The 25559-nt window shown below is 35.1% G+C and overlaps 1 protein-coding gene across 10 annotated transcripts in view; it reads left to right on the top strand.

Annotated features, from left to right (window-relative positions):
* Positions 1 to 25559, top strand: part of PIBF1 (progesterone immunomodulatory binding factor 1) — a 191259-nt gene that overhangs the window by 6624 nt on the left and 159076 nt on the right. For all 10 annotated transcript variants that reach the window (XR_013355737.1, XR_013355736.1, XR_013355738.1 and 7 more), the window contains exons 3-5: positions 2907 to 3007; positions 5143 to 5341; positions 7951 to 8070. Coding sequence is in view for 7 of the 10 variants with exons in the window: in XM_077855406.1 (XP_077711532.1) it covers positions 2907 to 3007; positions 5143 to 5341; positions 7951 to 8070 (420 nt within the window). In the remaining 3 variants the exon portion in view is untranslated. The remainder of the gene's footprint in view (positions 1 to 2906; positions 3008 to 5142; positions 5342 to 7950; positions 8071 to 25559) is intronic.

The raw sequence follows: 25559 nt of genomic DNA, 5'->3' as shown, positions 1-25559 counted from the left end.
CATGCCTGTCAATTTCTAAATGCTAGAAAGTCTTTCACTTGAGATATATGGGTACCTCATTACTTGGGAAATAAATGAAGGGGTGCATCTTCCCAGTTTGATTATCTCTGAGTTAAGGAACCTAATTTAGAAGTCAATTAAAATTGTGAAAATTATAACCCTGGAAAGAGAAGAAGTTTCTGTCCTTGTAGTAACAGTATTCTTGATTTGCAAAATAATAATTATGAGGAATGTGGTTGTCTTGTTGATTTGAGATATTCATTAAGGCATATTGCTGGGAATATAACTGAATATGGCAGTCCCTTTTTTATGTAGATCGCATTTTGACATGATCAAAAAACAAATGGAAGATTTTCAAGGTCCTGTGACACAGCATCACTTAGCAATGGGAGTTTTCTACTGTAGATAAGAAGTCAGCAAACTTTTTCTGTAAAGGCCCAGACAACAAATATTTTATGTTTTGCAGGCCATATGTGGTCTACCACATATTCTTTGTTTTTTTAACCCTCTACAGATGCAAAACCTATTAGCTCATGGGCTATACAGAGGACATGAGCTTGATTTGGCCCATTGCCAATGCTTATTTACCCTTGCTTTAGACTGTGTAATCATAGAAGCCACTAGCAGGTTTTAGGCAATTAGAATTAGAGACCCTTATTATTGTGTTCAAAATATCACTGAAGTAATAGACCAAGGGCAGATAAGGTAGAGGCAGAAGACAGTTAATTGGGTTATTGCCTTAGGTAAGACTCAGTTTTTGGCTTCATCTACTGGAACCATTTATTGAGAATTGGAAGACTGGCAGAAGACTTATCTGGAAAGTAAAATTTAAGTTCCATTTGAACATGTTAAACTTTAGGTTCCTGTTATACTCCAAAACAGAATTGTCGATTTGAAGTTGAGGGGCAAGTCCATGACTGTGTGTGTGTGTGTGTGTGCTGTGTATTTATAATATGTGTCAGTGTATAGATGGCACTTAAAGCTATGGGATTAGATGACATTATCTGGTGAGAGCAGAGGGCCCCAAACCATATGAAGGGGAGTCCCAACATTTAGAAATAGGCTAGAGGAAGAGAATCTAGCAAAGGAGCCTGAGAAGCCTACGAGTGGTTAGTGAGTTTGGAGGATAGAATCCAAGATAAGATAGAATTGTCTGCTCTGTCAAATCATGTTTGTCAATTAAGATAAATATACTGAAATTACCATCAGACTGAGTATTAAAGAGGTGATTCAGAATACTTTTATTGGAATATTATGGGATAAAATATTGAGGTTTCGCTCTGATGGTGAGCAGAAAAATGGTACATTAGTATAGGGAGTGGTGTGATCAAGGGAGTATACTGTTTGTTCTTTTTAGTGGAAGATAGAAGTAGTTTGCTTAATGACAGGAATGATCTCAAGTAGAGATGGGGAATTTGTTGATGCGAGAGGAATCTACTTGACTATATTAAAGATTGACTGTTAATCTATTTTAAAAGATGAACAAGAATTGCCTGGGTTAAGAGGGAAAGAGAAAAGAATTTTTTAATTAGACTAAGAGCAAAACCGAAGTGCATAGAGGCTTAAGAGGGACTACAGCATATTTGAAGAATGGCAAGCACTTACTTTGCCTGGAAGAGAGAGTATCCTTTTAAGCTAGTGACAAGAGAAGGAAGGAGCTGCCAGGGGCAGGATCAAGAAGTATTAGTACATTATGCCATGAGTCTGAATTTATTTCGAAAATAGTGGGCAGCGGTTTAGCGCCGCCTGCAGCCTGGGGTGTGATCCTGGAGATCCAGGATTGAGTCCCACATCAGGCTCCTTGCATGGAGCCTGCTTCTCCCTCTGCCTGTGTCTCTGTCTGTCTCTCTCTCTCTCTCTCTGTGTCTCTCATGAATAAATAAATAAAATCTTTAAAAAAAACTTTCTTTTAAAAAAAAGAAAGAAAAAAGAAAATAGTGACGATCCTCTGAAGCATCTAAAACTGGGGAAATAAATTTTTAATAACATTTTTGAAAAGAAAGATAAATTTGGAGATTGACAAAACTGGGTATAAGGAAACACTCCTGGTGAGAGGTGACTGATAGAGATCTAACTGAAGACTTGTCAGCAGATATCAAAGAGGACTGAGCAGTTTTGACAGCTATTTATGAAGTCAACAACAACAACAACAAAATGGTGTCTGATTAGAAAAAGTGGTGAGGGAGAAGTAGACATCAAATGTGACTTGGGTGTTTTTGCATTGGAGACTGAGGAGATGCAAGAAATGTACGATTAGGTGAGGCTGAGGGCTAGTTTTCTTTTGGACATTTGTGACGTCATCCATGGAGTATTCATTTGGAGATATATGGATCAAAGGGACAAATGCAGGTCTAGTGAGAAATAATTACCTGGGTGAGGCACCAAAATAAAATCCCAGTTGTTAGTGGGCTTCTCAATGAGAGTGGGTTAAGAGGAAAAAGTCTGATGACAGCCTGGCGAAAAACCGTATATGTAGCAGCAGTCTAAACCACAGTTTGAAAACCATTTGTATGCAGACTTTGTAATTTGTTAATATAACCATTGCAGAGGAACCTCTACCTATCTTTAGCCTGTTTCTTTTTTTTTTTTTTTTTTTAAGATTTTATTTATTTTTTCATTAGAGACACAGAGAGAAAGAGAGAGAGGGGCAGAGACACAGGCAGAGGGAGAAGCAGGCTCCTTGCAGGGAGCCTGACTTGGGACTCGATCCGGGGTCTCCAGGATCCCATGTCTCCAGGATCCCGCCCTGGGCTGAAGGTGGTGCTAAACTGCTGAGCTACCCGGGCTGCCCTAGCCTGTTTCTTTTAAGCACTTTCTTTCTTTTTTTTATATTTAGTATTTTTCAGACATTTTTAGTGATAAATTTGGAAGTTGACCACATAATTTACCTCTTTCTCTTTACTAAGATTGAAGAATTGGAGGAGAAACTAAATGATGCACTTCACCAGAAGCAGCTACTGACATTGAGATTGGACAATCAATTGACTTTTCAACAAAAGGATACCAAGTAAGAAAGTTTTTAAAAAACAATAATACCTATTGAGCCATTAAAAGTAATTTCATTGCTTGTTCATGCATACTATCGTAAACTAAAAGATAAATTTTAAGTCCGTGATGGTAATCATTTTTACATCTAGGCCAACAAAAAAAGTTGGTTACTTGATACAGTACATAAGATACAAAAAAATCAGAATTCATTCAACAGACATCGCTGAGGTAGGCAGTCTATAAATGACAATGGACGTTCCCTAAGCTCACCATTACTGAACCTGTTATCTGAAGTAACCTTTCTTCATTAGCTCTGTCAAGCACACTAATTCTCATGGCCCATTTCAATCTGCAGGTATGAATTATCTTCTATTTTACCTACATTCTTTCTTCCAGCTCAGTTGTCTACTAAGGGTCCATTGTATTTACTCTCAAATATGCCTGTGACAGTTGCACTTGCTATACTTACATAATTTATTAAAAGTTACGTGAACAATAAAATAGGAGTGGAAAAAAAGATACTGCTATTTCTATGAAAACTATAATGAATTCTTTGGAATGACTTAATAAAAGTGAGTGACTAAAAAAAAAATCATCAAATTAAGTGAAAGCAAGACAGATTTAAAAGTTGGGAGCAAAAACCAAACAAATCCATAGAAAGCATCCTCTCAGGTTTCTTCCCAACAATGACTTACACAAAAGCAAAGCATACCTTTGTATTTAAAAAAATCTACATAGAAAATTTGACAAGTGTTAATTATGTATGTTAATTAGAAGTAAATGTAAATATGTTGTAAAGTGCTTATCTTTTCTCTGTATAAGATTTCACTATTTAACTGATATTTTAAAAGATAATCTGATCAGTTACTAGGCACTATAACATTGGATCAGTAGTTCTGAAACTTCAGTATGCATCAGAACCATCTGGAGGTCTTGTTAAAAAAGGATTGTTGGGTCCCAACCTGTGATACTCTGATTTGGGGTGAGAGCTGTGAGAATCTGTATTTCCACCAAGTTCTCAGGTGATTCTGATGCCACTAGTCTGGAGACAGTGCTTTGGAAACCACTGCATTCAGTGGTAGGGCTTCTACTCTAATTCCTGAGGCATTTTCAGAGTAAGTGATGTTGAAAGTGCAGTTAAGAAGAGGCTATTGCAATAATCTTGTTAGCTGATGCTGGTAAAAGGTAGTTGGATTTTGAATATATTTTGAAGGTTGAGCTGATATCCTAATGAATTACATGTGAGGTTCAAGAGATAAAGAGTCAAGGATTACGGCAACATTTTTGGTTTGAATAAATGAAAGGGTGGAATTGCTGTCAACTAAGGGATAGGGAAACCACAGTGGAATAGGTTTGTGAGTGAAGAGTAGGAGTTCACTTTGGGACATGTTCAGTTAGAGTTGTCTTCTTAGAAACCCATATGTAGGTATTTGAAGAGTTTGGTCAAGAGTTATAAATCTGGAAGTCATTAAGATATAGATAGAACATTCCATATGTAGGTATTTGAAGAGTTTGGTCAAGAGTTATAAATCTGGAAGTCATTAAGATATAGATAGAACATATTTAGGTCATAAGACTGGATGAATTCCCAAAGGTAATAAATATATAGAGAGAAGAGGGCCAAATACTCCTAATATTAAGGTAAACCACAAAAAGGAAATTGAGATAATACCACCGGTAAAATGGGAAACAAATGACAAGAGTATAGGGACTTGGAAGCCAGGTGAAGAAAGTGTATAAAGAAGAAGAGATCAATTGTGTCCAGTAATCCTTTAATTATGGCTGAAAAGAACGAGAATTGATCATTAGCAATCTGGATATCATTGGCAACCTTGAGATTTGAGTAGGAAAGATGAAAACCTAATTGGCATGAGTTTAAGAGGAAGGGCATCAGAGAGAGTGAATATAGACAACTTTCTAGAAGTTTTGTTTTATGGAGAGGCAAATAGGGCAGTGAAATGGGGCCACTGTCCATTTTTTTAAAGATAGGAGATATAACAGCATATTTGTATGTTGATGGTTGTGATACAGTAGGAAGGGGAAAGCTAGAGAGCTTCTCACTTCCTATTTTTGTGTTACTATAAAAAGGTAACTTTGAGAAAATTAAATCTCAAAGATTTTTTTAAGCTTGCCATAAATTCTTTCCTAATGTAGAAAATATCAAGAACTAATGAAACAAGAAATGGAAACGATTTTATTGAGACAGAAACAACTAGAAGAGACAAATACTCAGCTAAGAGAGAAGGCGGGAGATATTCGTCGAAACCTCCGTGACTTTGAGCTGACAGAAGAGCAATATATGAAACTAAAAGGTTTTCCTGAAGATCAGCTTTCTATTCCTGAATATGTATCTGTAAGTGTGTTAAATCATTTTTTTAAAAAACTGCATGTTTTCAACTTAGAATTTGCCATTTATGTAATAGCCATACCTTCAAAGTATCCATTTGATAAATTGTTTTATTTTGTGGCCCTGACCTGAAAATGGTGAGTGGTGTTCAGATCACCAAATTTTAAAGGGTCTTGACCATTGATCTTCAAAGTCAAGCAATAAGTAGGATTATGAAGTTAATGGCTACATAGTCCATAGAAATGAATCATTTTATCATGAATTGTTGGTTTATAATGTTCTCAAAATGAGAAATTATAGTGATAACAGATTAGTGGTAACCAGTGGGTAGGGAGAGTAGAGAAGAGAGGAATTGGTGTGATTATAAAGTGGTAGGATGAAGGAGATCTTTGTGGTCCGTCTAGTTCAGGATGTATTGCAGTGTTGGTTATACAAGTCTACACATAGAATTCATAGATGGCAGTAGTCTTAAGTTTTTGATGTCAGCATCCTTTTACATTCACAAAATTACTAAGGACGCCAAGAAGCTTTTTTGTTTATATGTGCAGTATCTATTACTATTTACCATATTGAAAATTAACAGTAAGACATTTTTAAAACACAAGAATATATAAGCACACTCTATTAACCTTAAAGGCAGTGATCTCCTTTCACGTCAATTAGGTAGCCACTGGCAAACACCACTGAACAAGCATAAGGGAATGAGAATAAAACAGGCAAAAAAAATCTTAGTATTATTAGGAAAATAGTTTTAATCTTATGAATTTCCTGAAAGGGTCTCAGAGGGGCAGAGTGGTTACCAGAGGTTCCTAAACCACACATTGAGAACTGCTGGTTTGTCATGTATAGATGTTATTTCACCCTTAGAGGCTTAAACTTTTTCATATATGAAAAGACTGATAATAATAGTGCCTTTCTGTTGAGGTAATTGTGAAGATTAACTGGGAATATGTATGTGAAATGCTTAGCAGAGTGCTTAGAACATAATAAATAAGTAGACAAAAAAAATTTTTTAAATTTAAAAAAGAACATCATAAGCACGTAGTAAATATTAAATATACCTATTACTTTTGAGGGAGTGGTGGTTGCTATTCTTGGTCTCAACTGCATTAAGGTTTCTGGATTAATGATCTCATATAAAACAAAGTGTTCCGGGATCCCTGGGTGGCACAGCAGTTTAGCGCCTGCCTTTGGCCCAGGGCGCGATCCTGGAGACCGGGGATCGAATCCCACATCGGGCTCCCGGTGCATGGAGCCTGCTTCTCCCTCTGCCTGTGTCTCTGCCCGTCTCTCTCTCACTGTGTGCCTATCATTAATAAGTAAAATAAAATTTTTTTTAAAAAGTGTTCCTATTTATTTTTATTTAAATAGCTCAAATATATTTTTTTCTGTCCAAAGTGTACTGTCCAGGACAAATCAAATTTCTCACATGCTGTTGTGACTTTATCTATATAGTAGATATCAAGTATCCCACTAGTGGCAGTTACACATATTTTTGTTCTCTGGTTTTTTAATGTTCTTTGTTATCTTTTGTTTTCACAAATAGTATTATCCTAACTAGTTAGTTATACCCAAATTCATTGTGTTAAGGACTAGCCTCTTACCAGATGTGGTACTCTTACAATTCAGCAATATATTAAGGAATTGCAGATTGCATGCCTATTTGATATATAGGAATAAGTACTTTCTCCTAATTTGTCCATGGCTTCTTAATTTTATAGAAATTTGTCAGATGGAACACTTTACTAGATTAGGGCAGACAAATTCCTCTGAGAGAATTATGAATGAGAAGAGAGGTCTGAACTGAATAGAAATACTGGTATAAAAGATATCTCTTGATTCATCTTGTTTATCCCTTGTACAGCAATGGTAGCAATAGAGCTTCACCAAGAGCTAAGGATGTAGGCTTATGTTTAGACAGTAGAGATAGAGCAGTGTACAAACCAGGCAAAAATTCTTTTATGAGCTTACATTCAAGTGGAATGATACAGACAATAAATTAAAAGTAATATGTAGAATGTTTGTTGTAAATGCTATGGAGAAAAGAGCAGGAGTGAGATTAGGAACAGTCACCAGGCTATTTCAAATCAGGCTAGAGGAATTAGGGCTTTACTGATAGGGTGACATTTGATCAGAGTCCTGAAAGGAGTGAAAGCATGAGCCATGCATTTGCATATGGGAAGAATTCTTCTATCAGAAGATAGAGCAAAACTCAAGCACTTCGTGTGTTCAGGAAGTAACAAGCAGATAGGGTGGAGTGAGCAGTGGTAGGAGATGGGGAGTAAGCAGTAAATGGAATATAGATATTGAAGAAGAAAGAGACACTGTGTCAAGGGTCAAGGATTTAGATTATCTTGGCATTGAGGAAACTTAATTGAACATCAAGCCTTACTAAAGTATTAGTGGTCAGGGTCAGTTAACAACTGCCTTGCTTTGGTTTTGTACAAACAAAACAAAACTTTATTATACAGGCATATGATACAAAACTTCTAAACAGCTTCCTTTTGTTACCTTAATAATTTTATCACTCATAATTGAGGGTACTATAAATTAACAAATTTTAATTGTAACTTGGATTCTAAAACTGCTTACTAATTTGATTTTTGTTTTTAAAGATTCGATTCTATGAACTAGTGAATCCATTAAGAAAGGAAATCTGTGAACTGCAAGTGAAAAAGAATGACCTGTCAGAAGAATTAAGTGAAAACAAGGCTCAATTGAAACAACTGACAGAGGTTTGTATGATTTTGATCACTGATGGGAAGACACTCCCAAGTTTTTTTCTAGGAAGTTCCTCAAGATTTGTGAACAGGAATATAAAAGTCAACGATAGAAAATGGGACTGGGAGATGCTGACGACATGATTTTTCAAGTAGCGGGAAGGTTAAATTGGAAATAGTCATCTTAAAGATTGACAGTAAGTCTATGATATTGGCCTGTAATCCATGGTTGAGCTTTTTTGATATAACTGTTTCATTCTCGATTCTTTATTACAAATTAGCCTTGTTTGTGATATGAAAGAAAGCCACTATCCAGTTATCATTTTGCTTCTTCATTAAATACATTAGCTCTCCTAATGTTTTTCAGAGCATGTGCACTGGTATAAGCATCAGCTCTAGTGATGCGCATGGTCCTGTGCCATGTGCTGGCAGCAGTGAACTCAGAAAAGTGTCTGTCCCTCAAGAGTTTAAACTCTAGTAGATTATAGTGTTAGAACCTTAGATGATGGCTTGACACTTTTATTTTTCTGTGTGATATTGAATAAGTCATTTAATGTTTCCTGCTCTATCAAATGGAGGAAATAATCCTGTTTGTTCATTTCATTAAGTTGCTCATGTTTCTGTTTGCAAGTAAAAATGTATTTTTTAGCAAAGTTGCATATAAGAATTTTTTATGTTCAATTTCAAGGGTAGCTTTCACCGAAGATATATTATCCAGAAGTAAGTAATTACAATTTAATTTACATTTCGATGCCCTAATTTGCTGCTCTGTTAGTGCTGGACAAAATCTATTTAGGTCATTAATGTAGCCAATATTACAGGCAAAGGCTTATCTTCCTTCCTCTCCTCATAGGAGTGATGAAGTCAGCAGGAATGATGCCAGAGAGGCAGATGTGCCGATATGAACCCTACCACAAGGTTCTATTGGGGTTTTTTGTTTCTTCTGCTAACCTGCCACATTGTGCAGGTAAAGTGTTTTGCATATTTTAGAAAGATAGCTTTTTATTTTTACAAAATTTGCAAAATAATAAAGGACAAAGTTAGAAGGCCTCAGTTTGGCTAGTAGTTAATTTTGTAGTCTTGGCCAAATCATTTAATTTGTTTCTAAATGCCCAGCATGGTGGTAGTCATGGCAGCATAAGGTTCATTGGGTTTATTGAGGACAAGGTGATTAAATGAGTTTTCAAACTTAGTTCTATTGCACCTCATGGTACCTTAGCTTCCCTCAAGGACTTATTTTTTAGGAGAAGGGCTGGAAAAGTTTCCTAACCTTGTTTATATCAAACTACCTCTTTTTAAATGATTTTAACAGTTGGGGATTCTAAGATTGGTTTCTCTTGAACAAATGATTCCTTGGTCCAAAGAGAAAAAAAAAACTTACATTCTAAAATTATCATTAGTATGTGATACTATTTTACTATGTGGTAAGCAAATCCTTTGACTCTCAAGGGTCAGTAATAATGGCATCGTATCCCAGATTTTTGTTTGCTTATAACACTTTTAGTATTTTACTGATAGGAAAACATAGATAATTAACACTGGTTTGACTCATAGGGTTCCTGAGTGTTTTTAGTGCCCTTATAACTCTTGAACAAAGAAACAGTTTTGTTTGTGAACCTGCATTAGGATTCTTCAGAGAAATAGAACCAATGGATATCTGGAGAGAGAGAAAGATTTGTTTTAAGGAGTTGGCTCACATGATTGTGGAGGCTTGATGAGTCTAAAATCTGATGGGGTAGACTGGCAGGCTGGAGATTGAGGGAAGAATTGCAGTTCAAGTCCAAAGACAGTCTGCTGACAAAATTACCTCTTGCTCAGAGGAGGTCAGTCTTTGGTTTAGTATGGCGTTCACCTAATTAGATGTGACCCATCACATTATTGAGTGTAATTGGCTTTACTCAAAGTCTACTGGTTTAAATATTATTTGTTTTTGTGTGTGTGTATGTAAGTTTTTATTTAAATTCCAGTTAGTTAACATATAGTGTAATATTGGTTTCAGAAGTAGAATTTAGTGATCCTTCACTTACATATAACACTCAGTGCTCATCACAAGTGCCCTCCTTAATGCCCATCACCCATTTAGCCTATCCCCTACCCATCTCCCTTCTAGCAGCCCTCAGTTTATTCTCTGTGGTTAATAATTATCTCTTATGGTTTTCCTCTCCCACCCCTTTTTTATATTAAATGTTAATCTCTGGGGCACTTCTGTCTTCTGCTCAGGTCATGATCTAGGGTCCTGGGATTGAGCCCCATGTCTGGCTCCCTACTCAGTGGGGAGCCTGCTTCTCCCTCTCTCTCTGCTGCTAACCATGCTTGTGCTCTCTCATGCTCTTGCATCTCTCTCTCTCTCAAATAAATAAATAAAATCTTTTTAAAATAGTGTTTATCTTATCTAAAAAATACCATTACAGAAATATTTAAAATAGGGTTTGACCAAAATAAAAACAAAATAAATAGTATTTGACCAAATATTTGAGTATTGTGACCCAGCCAATTGACACATGAAATTAACCAGCACAGGGGCACCTGGGTTGCTTAGTTTTGGTTAAGCATCTGACTCTTGATTTTGGCTCAGTCATGATCTCAGGGTTGTGAGATCAAGCCTCACGTTGGGCTCCGTGCTCAGCAGAGTCTGCTTCTCTCCCTCTCCCTTTTTGCCCTCCCCTGGCTGGCCTGCATACATGTGCGCGTGCACTCTCTCTCTCTCTCTCTCTCTCTCTCTCTCTCTCTCTCAGAAAAATAAATCTTAAAAAAAGTAAGAAATTAAGCAACACAGAACCCTTCCAGGTACAAGTTTGTTTCTTAAAGGTTTATCACCTCTTAGCTGAAAATACAGTTTTCTGTCTCAGGCTTTTTCATAAATTTAATAATAATATAAACAGAATTGAATCACAGTCAGGAAAAAAGAAATTAAACAGTGTGTTGTCTACTTATTGAAAGGTCTTAGAAATTAAGAGATTGTGATTTAGACAAAATAGAATTACTTTTATTTTTTTTATTTATTTTTTTTTAATTACTTTTATATTAAAGTCACCCATAAAGTATGATTCTTCTGGTCTGTCAAGGGCTAATACAGGTCAATTTACCCAACACTGAGGAAAAATGACTATTTTTAAGTTGAAAGACTTTCTTACAAAGGTATAGTGAACAATAAATATAATATTTAATAATAAAAAAATTATGCTTACCTGTGTACTGTGAGGATTTTTGTGTGAGGGCAGATTTATTTTTTTGAAATGATTTGTTAAATTATTTACTGCTCTAGTATTTGGAAAATTTACAGATACTAGTTCGAGTTCTATCTCTGCAACTTGACAATGGTGTGATGATATTGGATAAAAGAACTTAGTCTTCTCTACTCTCTCTGCCCCTCGTCTTACAACTTCTCCATCTACCAAATAGGATGAAAATATATAACACCTTCCTCACATGGTCATTATTATGAGAATGAAATTCATTTAGTAAATATTTGTTTTACATCTGCTATGTGGCAGGCATTGTTCTAGGTGCTTGGGAAACCTCAGCAAACAAAACAATGATCTCTGGCCTCATAGAGTTTATATTTTAAAAGATTACAGGGAAGGGTACCTGGGCGACTCAGTCAGTCAGGTGTCTGACTCTGGATTTCAGCTCAGGTCGTGATATCAGGGTCCTGGGATTGAGTCCCGAGTTAGGCTCCCACTCAGCAGGGAGTCTGCAGATTCTCTCTTCCTCTCCTCCTCCCCCACACTTGCACACAGTCACTCTTTCTCTTTCTCTAAAGTAAGGAAATCTTTAAAAGAGAGAGAGAGAGAAAGTACAGGGAAACCGTAAACATTATAAATAAGCAAATCTTAGAGGAAGAAGGTGAAAACTGCAAAGGATAAAAGAAAAACATCAGTGCTGCATGGAGAACAGGGAAGAAATATTCAGAATTGTATAGAGTCAGCCAGTAGGCCTCATTGAGGAGGTTAGAAGTTTACAAAGACTTGGAGGTGAGGGAGACAACAAAGTTCTCAAGGAAGAACTTCCATGCAGAGGGAACAGTCAATGCAAAAGCAAGAGGGTTCCTTGATGTTTGTGGAGTAATGAGGAAGCCAATATGACTGGAATGACTGAATGGAGAGAATAGGTAAGATCAGAGAAGTAATGGGTTTGTTGAAGTCACTGTAAGGACTTTCATTTTAACCCTAAGTGAAAGGAAGCATTGCAGTACTTTAGGAAGACATGTAACATGATCTGACATATTATAAAAGGATTATTCTGGCTGGTACATAGTAGACCCTCAAAGAGTATTCAATAACTTTGTTAATGTCCCAGAAGTTTGTTTTGTTTTGCTTTGTTACTGAGAATTGGCTATAGAGCTTTAAGGATGGAAGCAGAGAAACTTGTTATGAGACTGTTGTAGTAATCTTGGTGAGAGGTGATAGAGCTTCAGATCGGGTGATAGCAGTATAAGTGCTATGAACTGGTTGGATTCTGAATATATTTTAAAAGTAGAGCCATTAGGATTTCCTGATGAATTGGATGGAGGACATGAAAGAAAGATAGGAGTCAAATTAACTTCCAGGGTTTTGGAACTGAATAACTCGAAGGATGGATTTGCATTCAATTAAGATGGGTAGGTTGTACCAAAAAAAAAAAAAATAAATAAGATGGGTAGGTTGTGGGTGAGGCAGATTTAGGGTTAAAAGAGAGTTCAAGTTTTAAAGATCTGTTGGTTGTACAGTTGGAAATACTTGGATATACAAGTGTGAAGTTTGGAAGCTATATGTTTGGAAGTTGTTAACATAAAGATAATATTTATTTTTTTTAATTTTATTTATTCATAGAGACACACACAGAGAGAGACAGGCAGAGGGAGAAGCAGGCTCCATGCAGGGAGCCTGACATGGGACTCGATCCTGGGTCTCCAGGATCACGCCCTGGACCAAAGGCGGCGCTAAACCGCTGAGCCACCTCAGCTGCCCATAAAGATAATATTTAAAGACAGGATGAGATCATCAGAGGAGAGTGACTACAGAGAAGAGGGCCAAGGCCAGGGCCCTAGGGCACTTCATTATTAAACTGTAGAATAGAGAAGGAAGATTTATCAGTGAGACAATGAAACCAAGAGAATTTCATGTCCCAGACGCCAAGGGAGAAAAGTTTGTCAAGAAAGAGAGTCAGCTATTTCAAATGTTGTCTATAGGTGTAGTAAGATGAAGTCTGGGAATTCACATTATATTTAATAGGGTCATTGATAACCTTGTCAAGAGTAGTTCTGTTGGAGTTGATGAGATTGAAAGCTTGATTACAGTGTATATAAAAGTGAATGGAAGGAAAAAAATTGGAAACAAGTCTAGGCAGCTCTTTCTGTGGGATTTTGATTGCATGGGGGAACGAAGGGATAGGGTTGAAGATGACAGAGGAAGTAGAGTGAAAAGGGTTTGTTTTATTTTTAAGGTGAGAGAAATCACAACTAATATACATGAAATTATACTTTAAAACTACATGCAGAATTTTTTTCATTGTCAAGAACAATAGAAAGACATTCATCTAATTGCTTACCAGCAATATAAGTAAGCAGTGCTGTTGGACACTGGGGTATACTTGTGTTTAAGACTTACCACTTCAAAAAAAAAAAGGCTTACCACTTCACTGTGACCCATATGATTAAAGAGTCATCTGTGTTTGGGGCATAGCCAGTAATATAGGCTTCTGTAATTATATAGCTGAGGGAAAGTATGAGAACACAGAGGTGTTTGTTGATTGAATTACTCCTGGTGAGTTTTAAAGAAGTTTATCTTCATATTCCACATAATGGCTTTTAAAATAATAATTTTATCACTAAAATGAGATGATTTATCTCTTAATGGCTTGAGTTTTAATTTTATATGATCTTTTCACCAAAAAGTAGGACTCAGTTTAAAAACAACTGAAGAGGAATGCCTGGGTGGCTCAGTTGGTTGAGAGTTGCCTTCTGCTTAGGTCATCATCCCAGGGTCCTAGGATGGAGCCCCGCCTCAGGCTCCCTGCTCAGCTGCAAGCCTGCTTCTCCCTCTTCCTCTGTCAGCTGCTCCTTCTGCTTGTTGTCTCTTTCCCTCCCTCCCTGCTTGTTCTCTCTCTCCCCTCTCTCAAATAAATAAAATATTTTAAAAATATTTTAAAAATTAAAAACAGCTGAAGAATTTGATCATAATCGCATATAAGAAAGGTAGAGAAGATTATGATCATTAAAGGAAAGTTTATAAAAAGGAAGTTTATAAAAAAAATATTGAATTAGGAGGTGGGTTGAAGAAGTACTAGAGATTGCCAGGTTACTAGAGTTCAGTTGTCATCAATGAGAGTCATTGTCTCTATGACTTTTTTTAAATATTTGTAAGTTTATTTAAAGCACTCAATGAAAGTGTTCTTCAATGCAGATTTCCATTTTTGGTTCTGTTACTTGAAATGTTCTCATTTTGGTGCGTTTTACCCAGTGGCATTTTATGTTTCTTTCTTCTTCACTGTGTGTGTTACATGTATTTATTATTGGTAGCTAGAGGTAGTGAGAAACTCAAAAATGCCCATCACATACAAAAGGAATAGCATTTTTTTTTTTTTACTTTTCTAATAGTGTCATTAATTTTGGTCTCAATCCAAAAATGTAAATATTATTTTGGACTATTGTGAGAGAAGACCTGGATTCCTTCCTAAGAAGAATAAATATTTTATTTCATAATGGACACGTTGAAAATGCATCCAGTGAAAGATAGTGGCCATTAATTCTGAACTCTCCTAAATTTGAAAATGAAAGGAAGTGTTACTTCATTCAATAAGCAGTAAGATATAATACCATTGTAGGCCTTGGGACAAGATCATGGTGTTAACGGCTATAATCACTATGAAGTTACCGATATTCAGTAAGTCATAATTCAAAATTTCTATACTGTTTGATTTCTTCATATAATAACTCAGCAAACATCTTTGTCTATATATATTTAGGATTGGATATTTTAAGGGAGGTAACATGGGTCTCCTATACAATGTTACATAATTTTAAAAGGGAATAAAATGTAAACTTTGGGGAAAAAAAATAAAAACATTACTAGGTTGTACCCACCCAAGAATTTTAAAAGGACTTCAAGGATCCACTTCACAGTGCAGCAAATGTGTAATCTTATTATTCAAATAGAGCAGTTAGAGTAGAGTAAATTGCTTCAGAGATGGTAAATTGTGTACCTGTCCTTAGAAACTAAGAACTTCAGGGGAGCCTCGGTGGCTCAGTCAGTGAATCATCTACCTTTGGCTCAGGTCAGGATCCTAGCATTGAGCCCTGCATCAGGCTCCTTGCTCAGTGGGGAGTCTGTTTCTCCCTTTCCCTCTCCTTCTGCCTTTCCCCCTGCTTGTATATACTGTCTCACTCTCTCTTTCTCTGTCAAATAAATAAAATATTTTTTAAAAACACAAAAATCTGAGGACTTCAGTAACTACAAACTGATCAACCATACTTCTGTTCTGAGCTTGTAGAATGCATGAAAATTAGGATACTGAATATTTATGCAAGTGTAAACCTATAGGAGAAGATCAAAGCAGAAATTTTATAAATGAATATAAATGAACAAACTATATAGTATTTCACTTCGGTGATAATTGTTCATATGTATAAAGAGGAAATAGGAAATGGAATATGTAGACTTCCAAAAAGCCATTCACAGACTAAATTTTAGTTTTAAAAATTTTACAGACTTCTTAAGAATTGTTACCATGATCTCTTGGGGAATTACTTTCTCTTCAGTGTTTGAAAGATGAAAGCCAGAAAGTAGGAATAAAAGAAACTTTATGAAAAATCACAATAGAAGTATTGTCCAGAGATAACTATTAAGTCCAATCTTATTCAATACTTAACATTTTAAGATTTTATTTGTGTATTTATTTGAGGGAGAGAGTGTGTGTGTATGCAAGTGGGGACGGAAGAGCAGGAAGGAAGGGAAAAGGAGGGAGAAAGAATGCTCTGCTCTGAGTGCAGAGCCTGGCATGGGGCTCGATCTCATGACCCTGAGATCATGATGAGCCAAAACCAAGAGTCATATGGTTAACCAACTGAGCCACCCAGGTGCCCCTCAATATTAACCTTTAAAAGCATCATATTAGAGGGGCACCTAGATGGTTCAGTCAGTTGAGTGTCAGATTCTTGATTTCGGCTCAGGTCATGATCTCAGGGTCATGAGATCCAGCTCCATGTTGGGCTCTGCACTCAGCAGGGAGTCTGCTTGAAATTCTCTATCTCTCAAATAAACAAAATCTTAAACAACAACAACAACAACAACTTACTCCTTAAGACAAAACAAAAAACACATTATGTTAGAAAGGAAGCCCAGAGAAGAATCTCAAGTTTGGAGATAGGAGGCTTTTCTTAGTAGTAAAATACAAAATTAGGAAGGCAAATTGGAGGACAACCTCTTAACTTATATTCCCAAAATTAGCACATTCAAAATTGGTCACCAGCCCCAGAAAGTATAATATATTTCTATTTCATTATAAAAATTTTCAAGCATAGATAACTTCAAAGAATTTTATAGTGAACACCGGTGTATCTTATCACCTAATTTCTGCCATTAACATTTAGTTACACTTGTCCTAATCACATATTTATCTATCCAGTTACCAGTCATGTTTAGTTATATGAGAAATTGTCAGATCATTTTTTCTGTGTATTAATAATTTATTCCTTTTTATTACTGAGTAATATTCCATTGTATAGATATATTCATTAACCAGTTGATGGGACATTTGAGTTATTTCTACCTTGGAGACATTATAAAGGAAGCTGCTACAAACATTTGAATATGGTTTTTGTGTGGGCATGTTTTCATTTCTCCTCAGTAAATATTTAAAAGTGGAATTTTTCGGGTCACCTGGGGGGCTCAGTCAGTTAAGCATCACACTCTTGATTTCACTCATGTCATGATCTCAGGCTTGTGGGATCGAGCCCTGCATTGGGTTCCAGGGGGATTCTGCTTGGGATTTCTCACCCTTTCCCTCTGCCCCTCCCCACCAATTTGTGTGCACACATGCATGCGTGTGCATGCTCACTCTCTCTCTCAAATACATAAATCTTAAATTAAAAATAAGAGTGGAATTTTTCACTTCTAGATTTCCATTCAGCTTATTATAGTTTTTAATTCATTGTGAACGTGGTTTTCTTTATACCATTGGGAATAGTTAAATCCCTACTTTAAAGCCTGTTGCTGATTCCAAAATCTGGGTCACCTCAAAGTTGATCTCTGTTAGTTGTCTTTTAAAAATGGGTCACATTTTCCTGGTTTTAGAAGCTGAGTAATTTTAAATTGTTTATTTAAAACATGGAGTAAACTTAGATCATAATATTGTAACTGTTAGGTTATAGAGACTTCGTTTTATGTTCCTCTAGATAGTGCCATTGTTTTTGCTTTAGCAGGAAGTTAACTTGGTTGTATTCAAAGTGCATACTCTGTCTCTTGGGCAGCATGGCAAATTTCAGTTCAGTTTTTTGGCCTTAGTATATGGCTTCTTGGGTCTCCCCTACACATCTGTTGTTCAGAGGTCAGCCAGAGATTTAGTAGAGATTATCCATAGAACTCAAGGTTCCCTTCTCTGTTCTTTAAGCTAGAAAGATGAAATATTTTCTGTTGCACCTTTATACCTCCAACTTAGTACAGAGTAGGCCTACTTTCAAGCTAAAAACCATTAAAAAGAAAAATTCAGATAAGATCAGGAAACTTCTCAAGTGCTGATCCCTTCTTCCTTGTGCAGATAGACTCTCCTCCAGAATCTGCTTGACTTGGGTAACTTTCCTGTTTTGTATTTTGTCCAGAATTTATAGTTGTTCTGCAGTAGAATTGGTCAGATGGGAACTTACACAGCCATTACCAGAAGGAGAACCGCCTTACAATCTTGTTTTTAGCATAAATAGAGAATGAGAAAATCTAGTCTATGCATGTAGAATATTTGACTTTGAGATCACCTTACTTGTTTAAAAAGGGTCTTAGCCCCATGGGAGACTCTTTTTCTCAACATGTTTGACTTTGTACTGACATGGATGATGACATGTCAGGCACTATTAAAGTACTAAGAAAAATATTAGAAGCAAAATAAAACATATTACTAGATCCTGAAAAAATGTGCAGCTTTGAACACTGTAACTTTATTACTTCTTAATAATTATTGAACTCCTGATAAAACCATTGAGTTTGGAGCTTAGAAACTAAAATCTAGTAATCAGGGAGCTGACTTTACTCTGAAGATCTATAAAAACTAGGATGTGTTGAATAAACACCAACAGCTAGGAAAAAATGTGACTGAAGTTCATAAAAGTTCATAAAAGCACAATACAAATGTGGATTGAGTTCAAGAGGATAAACTTGAGACAAATGCAATAAAGTACTATGTCATAGAACAAGTAGTAAATTAATAGAAATTTAAAAGAGGAAACAGTAGCCAACAAATATAGATGCTTCAAAAATGACAGCAATAATGACAATTCTGTTGTGGTTTACTAAGAGAAATTAAGATATTTGTTAGTTATTTGTCTGAGTTTGAGACTGACAGCTAGAAAGACATTTCCTACTTTATTAAGACTTCCTGGATTGAGTTAGTATTTTCCAAAATTATCTTAATTTTTTTCACCACATGGTGGCAGCATATATCCACTTATTTCTTTAACCAGCTTTGGTTACTCAGAAAATCTTGTCATTTTTGCCCTAAAGGCCAAAGTGTTACATTGTTACCTTATTTTCATGTATATTCCTTACTTCATATCCATTCAAATACATATCCATTCAAATACTATTTTTCCCTAATAAAATTCAGATTTATAACTGGAAGAAAGAATTATAAAAGCAAACTTGTCTGGCATAACTTGTATTTTTCAGATCAAGGGTGTCTCAATTATTACACTGATTTCATGATTATACCTAACAAAAATATTTAGATGTTAAAGCCCCATGAGTATGCAGTTGCTTCTTTTTTTGTTTTTATGATCTGATTCATGGCAGATATGACAGGAAAACTACTTTAGAAATTTAGTAGAAAGTTATTTTTAATCTTAGAAAAGAAGTCATTTTTCCTAAAGTGCCAATTTTAGTGGATTTCTGGGATCGTTTTTCATAATTTTTTTCCACATCTGCAATTAAATTTGGAAACAATATCTAGATACTAACATTGGAAAGTAGGGCTCATCTTCTACTCCAAGCTTAGAGTTTGTTTATAAGTAATCAATAATTAGTCTAATTTTAGCATATTTTGAGTATTATGTGGATAAGCTTGTGTATGATGCTTAGTGTTTTCATAAATACTGTACTTTTAATTTCTGTTTATGAAGTCTCTTTATAGCAGGTCAGAATTTTGGTCCAATTATGTAGCTAAACTGCATGTAGCTGTTTTGCTATTGTGGAATTATTTCAGTATATTTCTTTCATTTCAAAAGAAAAGAAATGTTAACAGTGCTATGTAAGGCATTAATGTGTTTACCCTTAATGAAGCTATAAAGTTTCATGAGGAAATGGTGAAATTTTTTTTCTTTTGAGAACTTTCGTAACTAGGAAGCAAGAAGAGTGTTTTGTTTAAGTTAACTTCCTTGTTTAGGAACATAGTTACGTTTGTTGAGAAAAATTCTGCAAGATTACCTTGAGGCTCATCTCAGGTATTCATATGTGAGTAATCCAGTTGATTTTAACTATCAAAATGAGGTATGACACGTATTTGTTATTCAGGTTTTTACATTTCAAGGATATTAACTGTTTTCTAAAATTTCTTTTTTAGCCTACCTAACTGATAAATTTTAAATTCCTCTTTAAGTTTCATGTTTATGTTGATATTCATCAGTTATAATTATCCTATAACATCTAACAAATTCATTAGTAAAAAATAATAGTTTGTCTCTATATTAAATTTAAAATAAATAAGCACTTCTTCAAATTTAGATTTATGGATACCTCCATAGGTTCTTTTGGTCCAAAATAGAACTAGAATCTCAATTCTAATAAACAGCCTAGGTTTCTAATGTGGCAGATAAAATTTGAACCCCATGGCCAAGATCGTATATCATCATATTATGACAGGGGAAAACGACTCATGAGAGACCTTACCTCAGCTTGTATCCAGATATAATCACCAACTTCTATATATCAAGTGACAGAAATTGTAATGATGTTGGGAAAGTTAATATTCTAATTCCTTCTGAATTGGATGGATTTAATAGATTAAAAAAGTAAGGACTAGAAGAACTAATTCAGTGAATAATTTTGATTAGTTGATATATACAAAGTTTAATATTCTTTAACTAGAAAATATTTTTAATGTGCCAATGGGAAGTTTCCAAAACAATTCTGTATAAACTTGACCACATAGTTCAATAGCAATTTTTTTTTTTTTAAAGAGGAGAGGGAGTTTGAGCACACAGGGAGCATGGGGAGGGTGCAAGGAGAGAAAGATTCTTAGGCAGGCTCCGCACTTAGCTCAGAGCTTGATATGGGGCTTAATCTCATGACCCTGAGATCATGACCTGAGCAGAAATCAAGAGTCGGATGCTTCACCAACTGAGCCACCTAGATGCCCCATAATAAATCTGTAAATACAGATTTTATAGTTACTTAGTAAAACTAGAGATAATTAAAAGGTGAGGGGAAATAAATTTACTGAGAAATTAAGAAATATATCTTTTAGATCAAAGAGAAAATAAAAATAGACAAGAAAGCAAAGAAAATGAGAACATGTTATATCAAAATCCTTGAGACATTTAAATCTGTGCCAGAGGAAAATCTATAGCCTTAAAATGCCTGTACTTAGAAAGATGAAAAATAAAGACATGCAGTAGTTATTTTAAGAAAGCAGGAAAAGAAGTAATAAAAATAAGGAGCATGGAATTATTAGAGATGTTAAGGAAATATAGCTCTATGATAATAAGCTTGAAAATTGAAAGGAAAGTGAAATGTCCCAACAAAATATAGATGACTGAAATTGACAGAAGTGGAGAACTTAAATAGAAGAATAACCAGAGAGGTATTATAAAGTGAGTAAAGATGTACTACTGATGAAGTTACTAGATTCACAGATGGATTACCCAGATGTGTTCACAGCTGATTTCCACAAGGAGAGCTGATTATAGTTAATTAAACTACACCAAACTATTGAAAAAGATGGGAAGCTCTGAGAAAGATAGTTCAAAAGCAAAACAAATCTACAGATCAGTTTGACTTATTACTACACATGCAAAAATTCTAAATAAAATGTTCAAAAGTGAATTCTAGCATTGTAGCAAAAGAATAATACTTTATCATTAAAGTATATTCTAGAATAGAAAGGATAATGCATTATATCAACAATTTGAAAGAGAAAAACCATATGATTGTATTAGTAGATGATAAAATTTAGCGACTACTCCTATTAAAGATATTTAAATAGCTACAAACAAAATGTTAACCAAAAAATTTTATCCTAAATGGGAAAACAATAAAACCTCTTCCTGTTAAAACAGTAATGAGATACAGACTGGATTGCTCATTATTAACTAACATGGTCTTGGAGGGCCTTAGCAGACACACTAAGAAGAAAAAAAAACTGTTCATACAAATTTTTTTCTGTTTTAGAAAAACAGCTAAAATTAATGCAGAAATTTGATATTATGACTGAATAAAAGATATATCTATAATCAGCATTTCTCTAGGCTTAGAAAAATAACTGCTCACTAACTGCTATAGAGGGACATAGAAGAAAAATATTTCATTCATAAGGAAAGTAATGCACATCAGGAAGAAAACTATAAAGTCTTAGTGTTGAACTTGGAAGCTCCATATTTGAGGAGGACAACAAGGAAAAGGCTATCAATTTTTTCTGTATTAATGTTTTAATCAAAGTCATTTTATATCCCAATACTTTTCTTGTTCTTGTTTTTAATTTTTTGATGGAGAGAAGTTTTGTACAGGATTGGGATTAGATAAATTAGTTTAGTCTCTGTGGAAAAATAAATGTCTCGAATTGCCAAGGAAATGTGGGGGGGGGAAAATTAGAGGTGAGGAAAGGTGAGGTGCTGGTCCAACCAAGATCCCACTATACACTTCACAACTAATATATCAACAAAATGGGATCCTGGCATAGAAACAGACAAACTAGTGGAACAGAATGTAGAACGAGATCTAAATATGTGCCACAATTAGTGGTAGTTCAGTTCAATTGAAAAAGAATAGTTATTTAGTGTAAGGATGCTAGCACAAGTGGATATTCACCTATTTAAAAAAAAAAAAGTTTATCCTCACATCTTATATCATACACAAATCCTCATTCCATTGGATTAAAATTTTTAGAGGAAAATCTAAGCCTTTACTTGAACAATAAAACAGATTCTTAGGGTCAACACACCTCTAGGTCATATGGAGAAAAAATTATTTTCACTTCTAAATGAAATCTAACACTTTCTCCAATAACAGATATGGGCAGAAACCACAGTATGACTGCCACTACCTATGACTCTCTGGTCAACATTAGAAATCAGGTGTAGTTTTTCATCACAGTGTAGTTACTGCTTGTATGTTTAGAATTATGCTCATCCCTACTTCAATGTTATTGTAGTTATTAAGCCCTTCACTGAGTTTTTAATTAATGAAAACAAGAGGGATATATATAACTTTTTAAAATACTTTGGTATTTTTATTTCATTGTAACTTGTTTCTTTCATACTTCTATATATTGGATTATTAGTCTCAGAAAGAGTTCACAGGCCCCCCCAGATTGCCAGTGGGATCCATGTCACAAAAAGTTTTAAGAATTCCTAATTTAATGGTTATTAGTGCTTCTCTAATGTAAATACAAAGCACCTGGGGATCTTATTAAAATGAAATGACATAGTAGTTCTGGGATAAGGCCTAAGACTGTTTGCAGCACGTTGCCAGATGTTACTAGTGTTCCTTAGCCTGTGCCAGTTCATGGACTGAACTGTCAGTAGCTAAGTTCTGGATACTATCCTTGTGCAGGAGAGTAGTCACAGCCACATGTGGCTATTTCCATGTAAGTTTAAGTTTATTAAAATTCAGTTCCTCAGTCTTAATAGCTACAGGTGGCTAGTGACTACCATATTGGATGGTGGAGATGTAGATTTTCATCATTGCAGAAATGTTCTGTAGGGTAGTGCTGTCCTATAGGTTGGGGTAATCTCAGCCAAGATGGAAACAAAAAGCTTTAACAGAAAAAGTACCCCCCCCCCAAAAAAAAAGAAAAAAAAAGAAAAAGAAAAAAAAAACACAGGCAAAGTTCAATATATAAAGTATGCATTTGGGGGAAAACATTGGAGTTCAGATGATCAAAAGTTAATACTAGCGTTATTTGAAGCTCTTATAAATTAACAGCAAAAAGACAACCTCAAAGAAACATAGGCAAAGACTATAAGTGGGCATTTCACAAAAAAATATATATCTAAATAGCCAGATGCTCAAACTAGCTAGCATTTGGGAAAATACAATTAAAGTAACAGTGAGAATTCAGGTTGACAAAAATGGGAAAGATCTAATATGGAAAGATTTTCTAAGGAAAAAAATACATATTGTTGGTAGAAATGTGAACTGTTGTAGTGTTTTGGAAAGAAATCTAGTGGGGATGCCTGAGTGGCTCAGTCAGTTAAGCATCTGACTTCACTGAACTCAGCTCATGATCTCAAGATCCTGGGATCAAGCCTTAGTCAAGCTCTGCACTCAGCAGGGAGTCTGCTTCTCCCTCTCTCAAAATAAATAAATAAAATTAAAAAAAAAAAAAGAAATCTAGCAACCTCATTTGAAATGGAAAGTAAGTATCCTTCTCCACAGCAACCTCACTACTGAGACTGTCCCATAGAGTAAAATACTAGTATATATGGATATTGGTACAAGGAGGTTTACTACAGCACTGTTTCTGGCAACAGGCCTTGAAAGGAGGAAGCATGGACTAGAAAGAAAATAAATGCCCATCAATACAACAGCAAGGAAATGGTTGCATAAACTATGATACAAGCTATACCATGGAATATTGTACAGGCATTTATAGAATGAATTAGAGAATATCAGTTAATTTAGAAGTTCTTCAAGGTGAATTGCTAAATAAATAAAACTGGGTGCAAAATATTCAACATGATTTTTTTTTTTTTTTTTTTGAGAAAGAGAAAGAGACCTTGTACACATGTGGTGGTGAAGGGGCAGATGATGGAGAAGGAGAAAGGAGAAAATCTCAAGCAGACTCTGAGCTGAGCACTGAGCCTGACATGGGGCTCGATCTCACCCCTGAGATCATGACCTGAACAGAAACCAAGAGTCATTTGCTTAAGACTGGATTCTTTTTTTTTTTTTTTTTTGATCAGGATAGATAAAGAATGACCAACAACTCCCTCCTTCCATTTGTGTGTATGCATGGGTATATAAACTCATATGGAGAAGTATAAAGATATGTATTACTTAATATGAGTAATATGGGCTGTGGTTCAAAGAGGGAGGAAAGAAATAAAAAATTATAAAACTCCTGCTCTTAAACCTGTCAGTGTGTATGGTAATTCTAGTATATATATATATCTTTCATTTATATAAAATTGTGCTTGTGTGTGTTTAAAGCATAAAAATATTTTAAATATTATCAAATTAATTTACCAGTAAAACAAAAATGACATTCTTTTGCCATTGTTAAGTCACCTTTTGTTCACCATACTTTCTCATTTGCTTCAAGAGCTAAAACAGTTATTTGAACCTAACTGTAAATTGGGTGAATCGAGTTTAATGTTTTATCCTTCTTATCCACATCTGTTTATACTTCTAATGCTTATCTAAATCACTTGAAAGGCACATGAAGCTATATTTTCTTACATTGGTATACTTAAATTCTTTAAATAATAAGTGAGATTTTAAAGATAATTTAGCAACTTGGTCTCATTTAAAATGTTAGGACTTAAATTTGTTTGGTTCATTTGTATTTGGGTCAATACCTACTGAAAGACCAATATTTCAAATTTATTTCAGTAGTTTGCTGAATAAAATGTAAGCCATAAAAATTGCATCCCAACACAACATTTTGTTCAGCAGTGGAAGGTTCTGCTAGATCCACAAGCTAGTTATGAATAATAGTAATATAATGTGTACTACAGTAGTAGGCACATAAAAATAAATGAGACATTGAATGAGTTAGTGTACTCACTTTGCAGAGGCAGCAGTTAAAACTCAGAGAAGCTGACTTTCTTGAACAGTTCAGAGCAGAGACAGAGGTGAATCCATAGGTGAATCCATATCTCTTTATCCCAATCTAATGTCCACCACCTTTTTTATTTTATTTAAATTCAAGTTAGTTAACATATAGTGCATTATTAGTTTCAGGAGTAGAATTTAATTATTCATCAGTTGCATGTAACACCCAGTGCTTATTACGTCAAGTACCCTCCTTAATCCTTATCACTCAGTTACTCCATCCCTCCTCCCATCTCCCCTCCAACCACTCTGTTTGTTCCCTATAGTTAAGAGTCTCTTATGATATGCCTCTTTCTGTTTTTATCTTATTTTATTTTTCCTTCCCTTCCCCTC

This window comes from Canis aureus, chromosome 17 (assembly GCF_053574225.1).
Source record: "Canis aureus isolate CA01 chromosome 17, VMU_Caureus_v.1.0, whole genome shotgun sequence".
NCBI classification, from domain to species: Eukaryota; Metazoa; Chordata; class Mammalia; order Carnivora; family Canidae; genus Canis; species Canis aureus.
The sequence above is the reverse complement of the archived record's forward strand: the minus strand, read 5'-3'. Positions and strand labels throughout refer to the sequence as shown.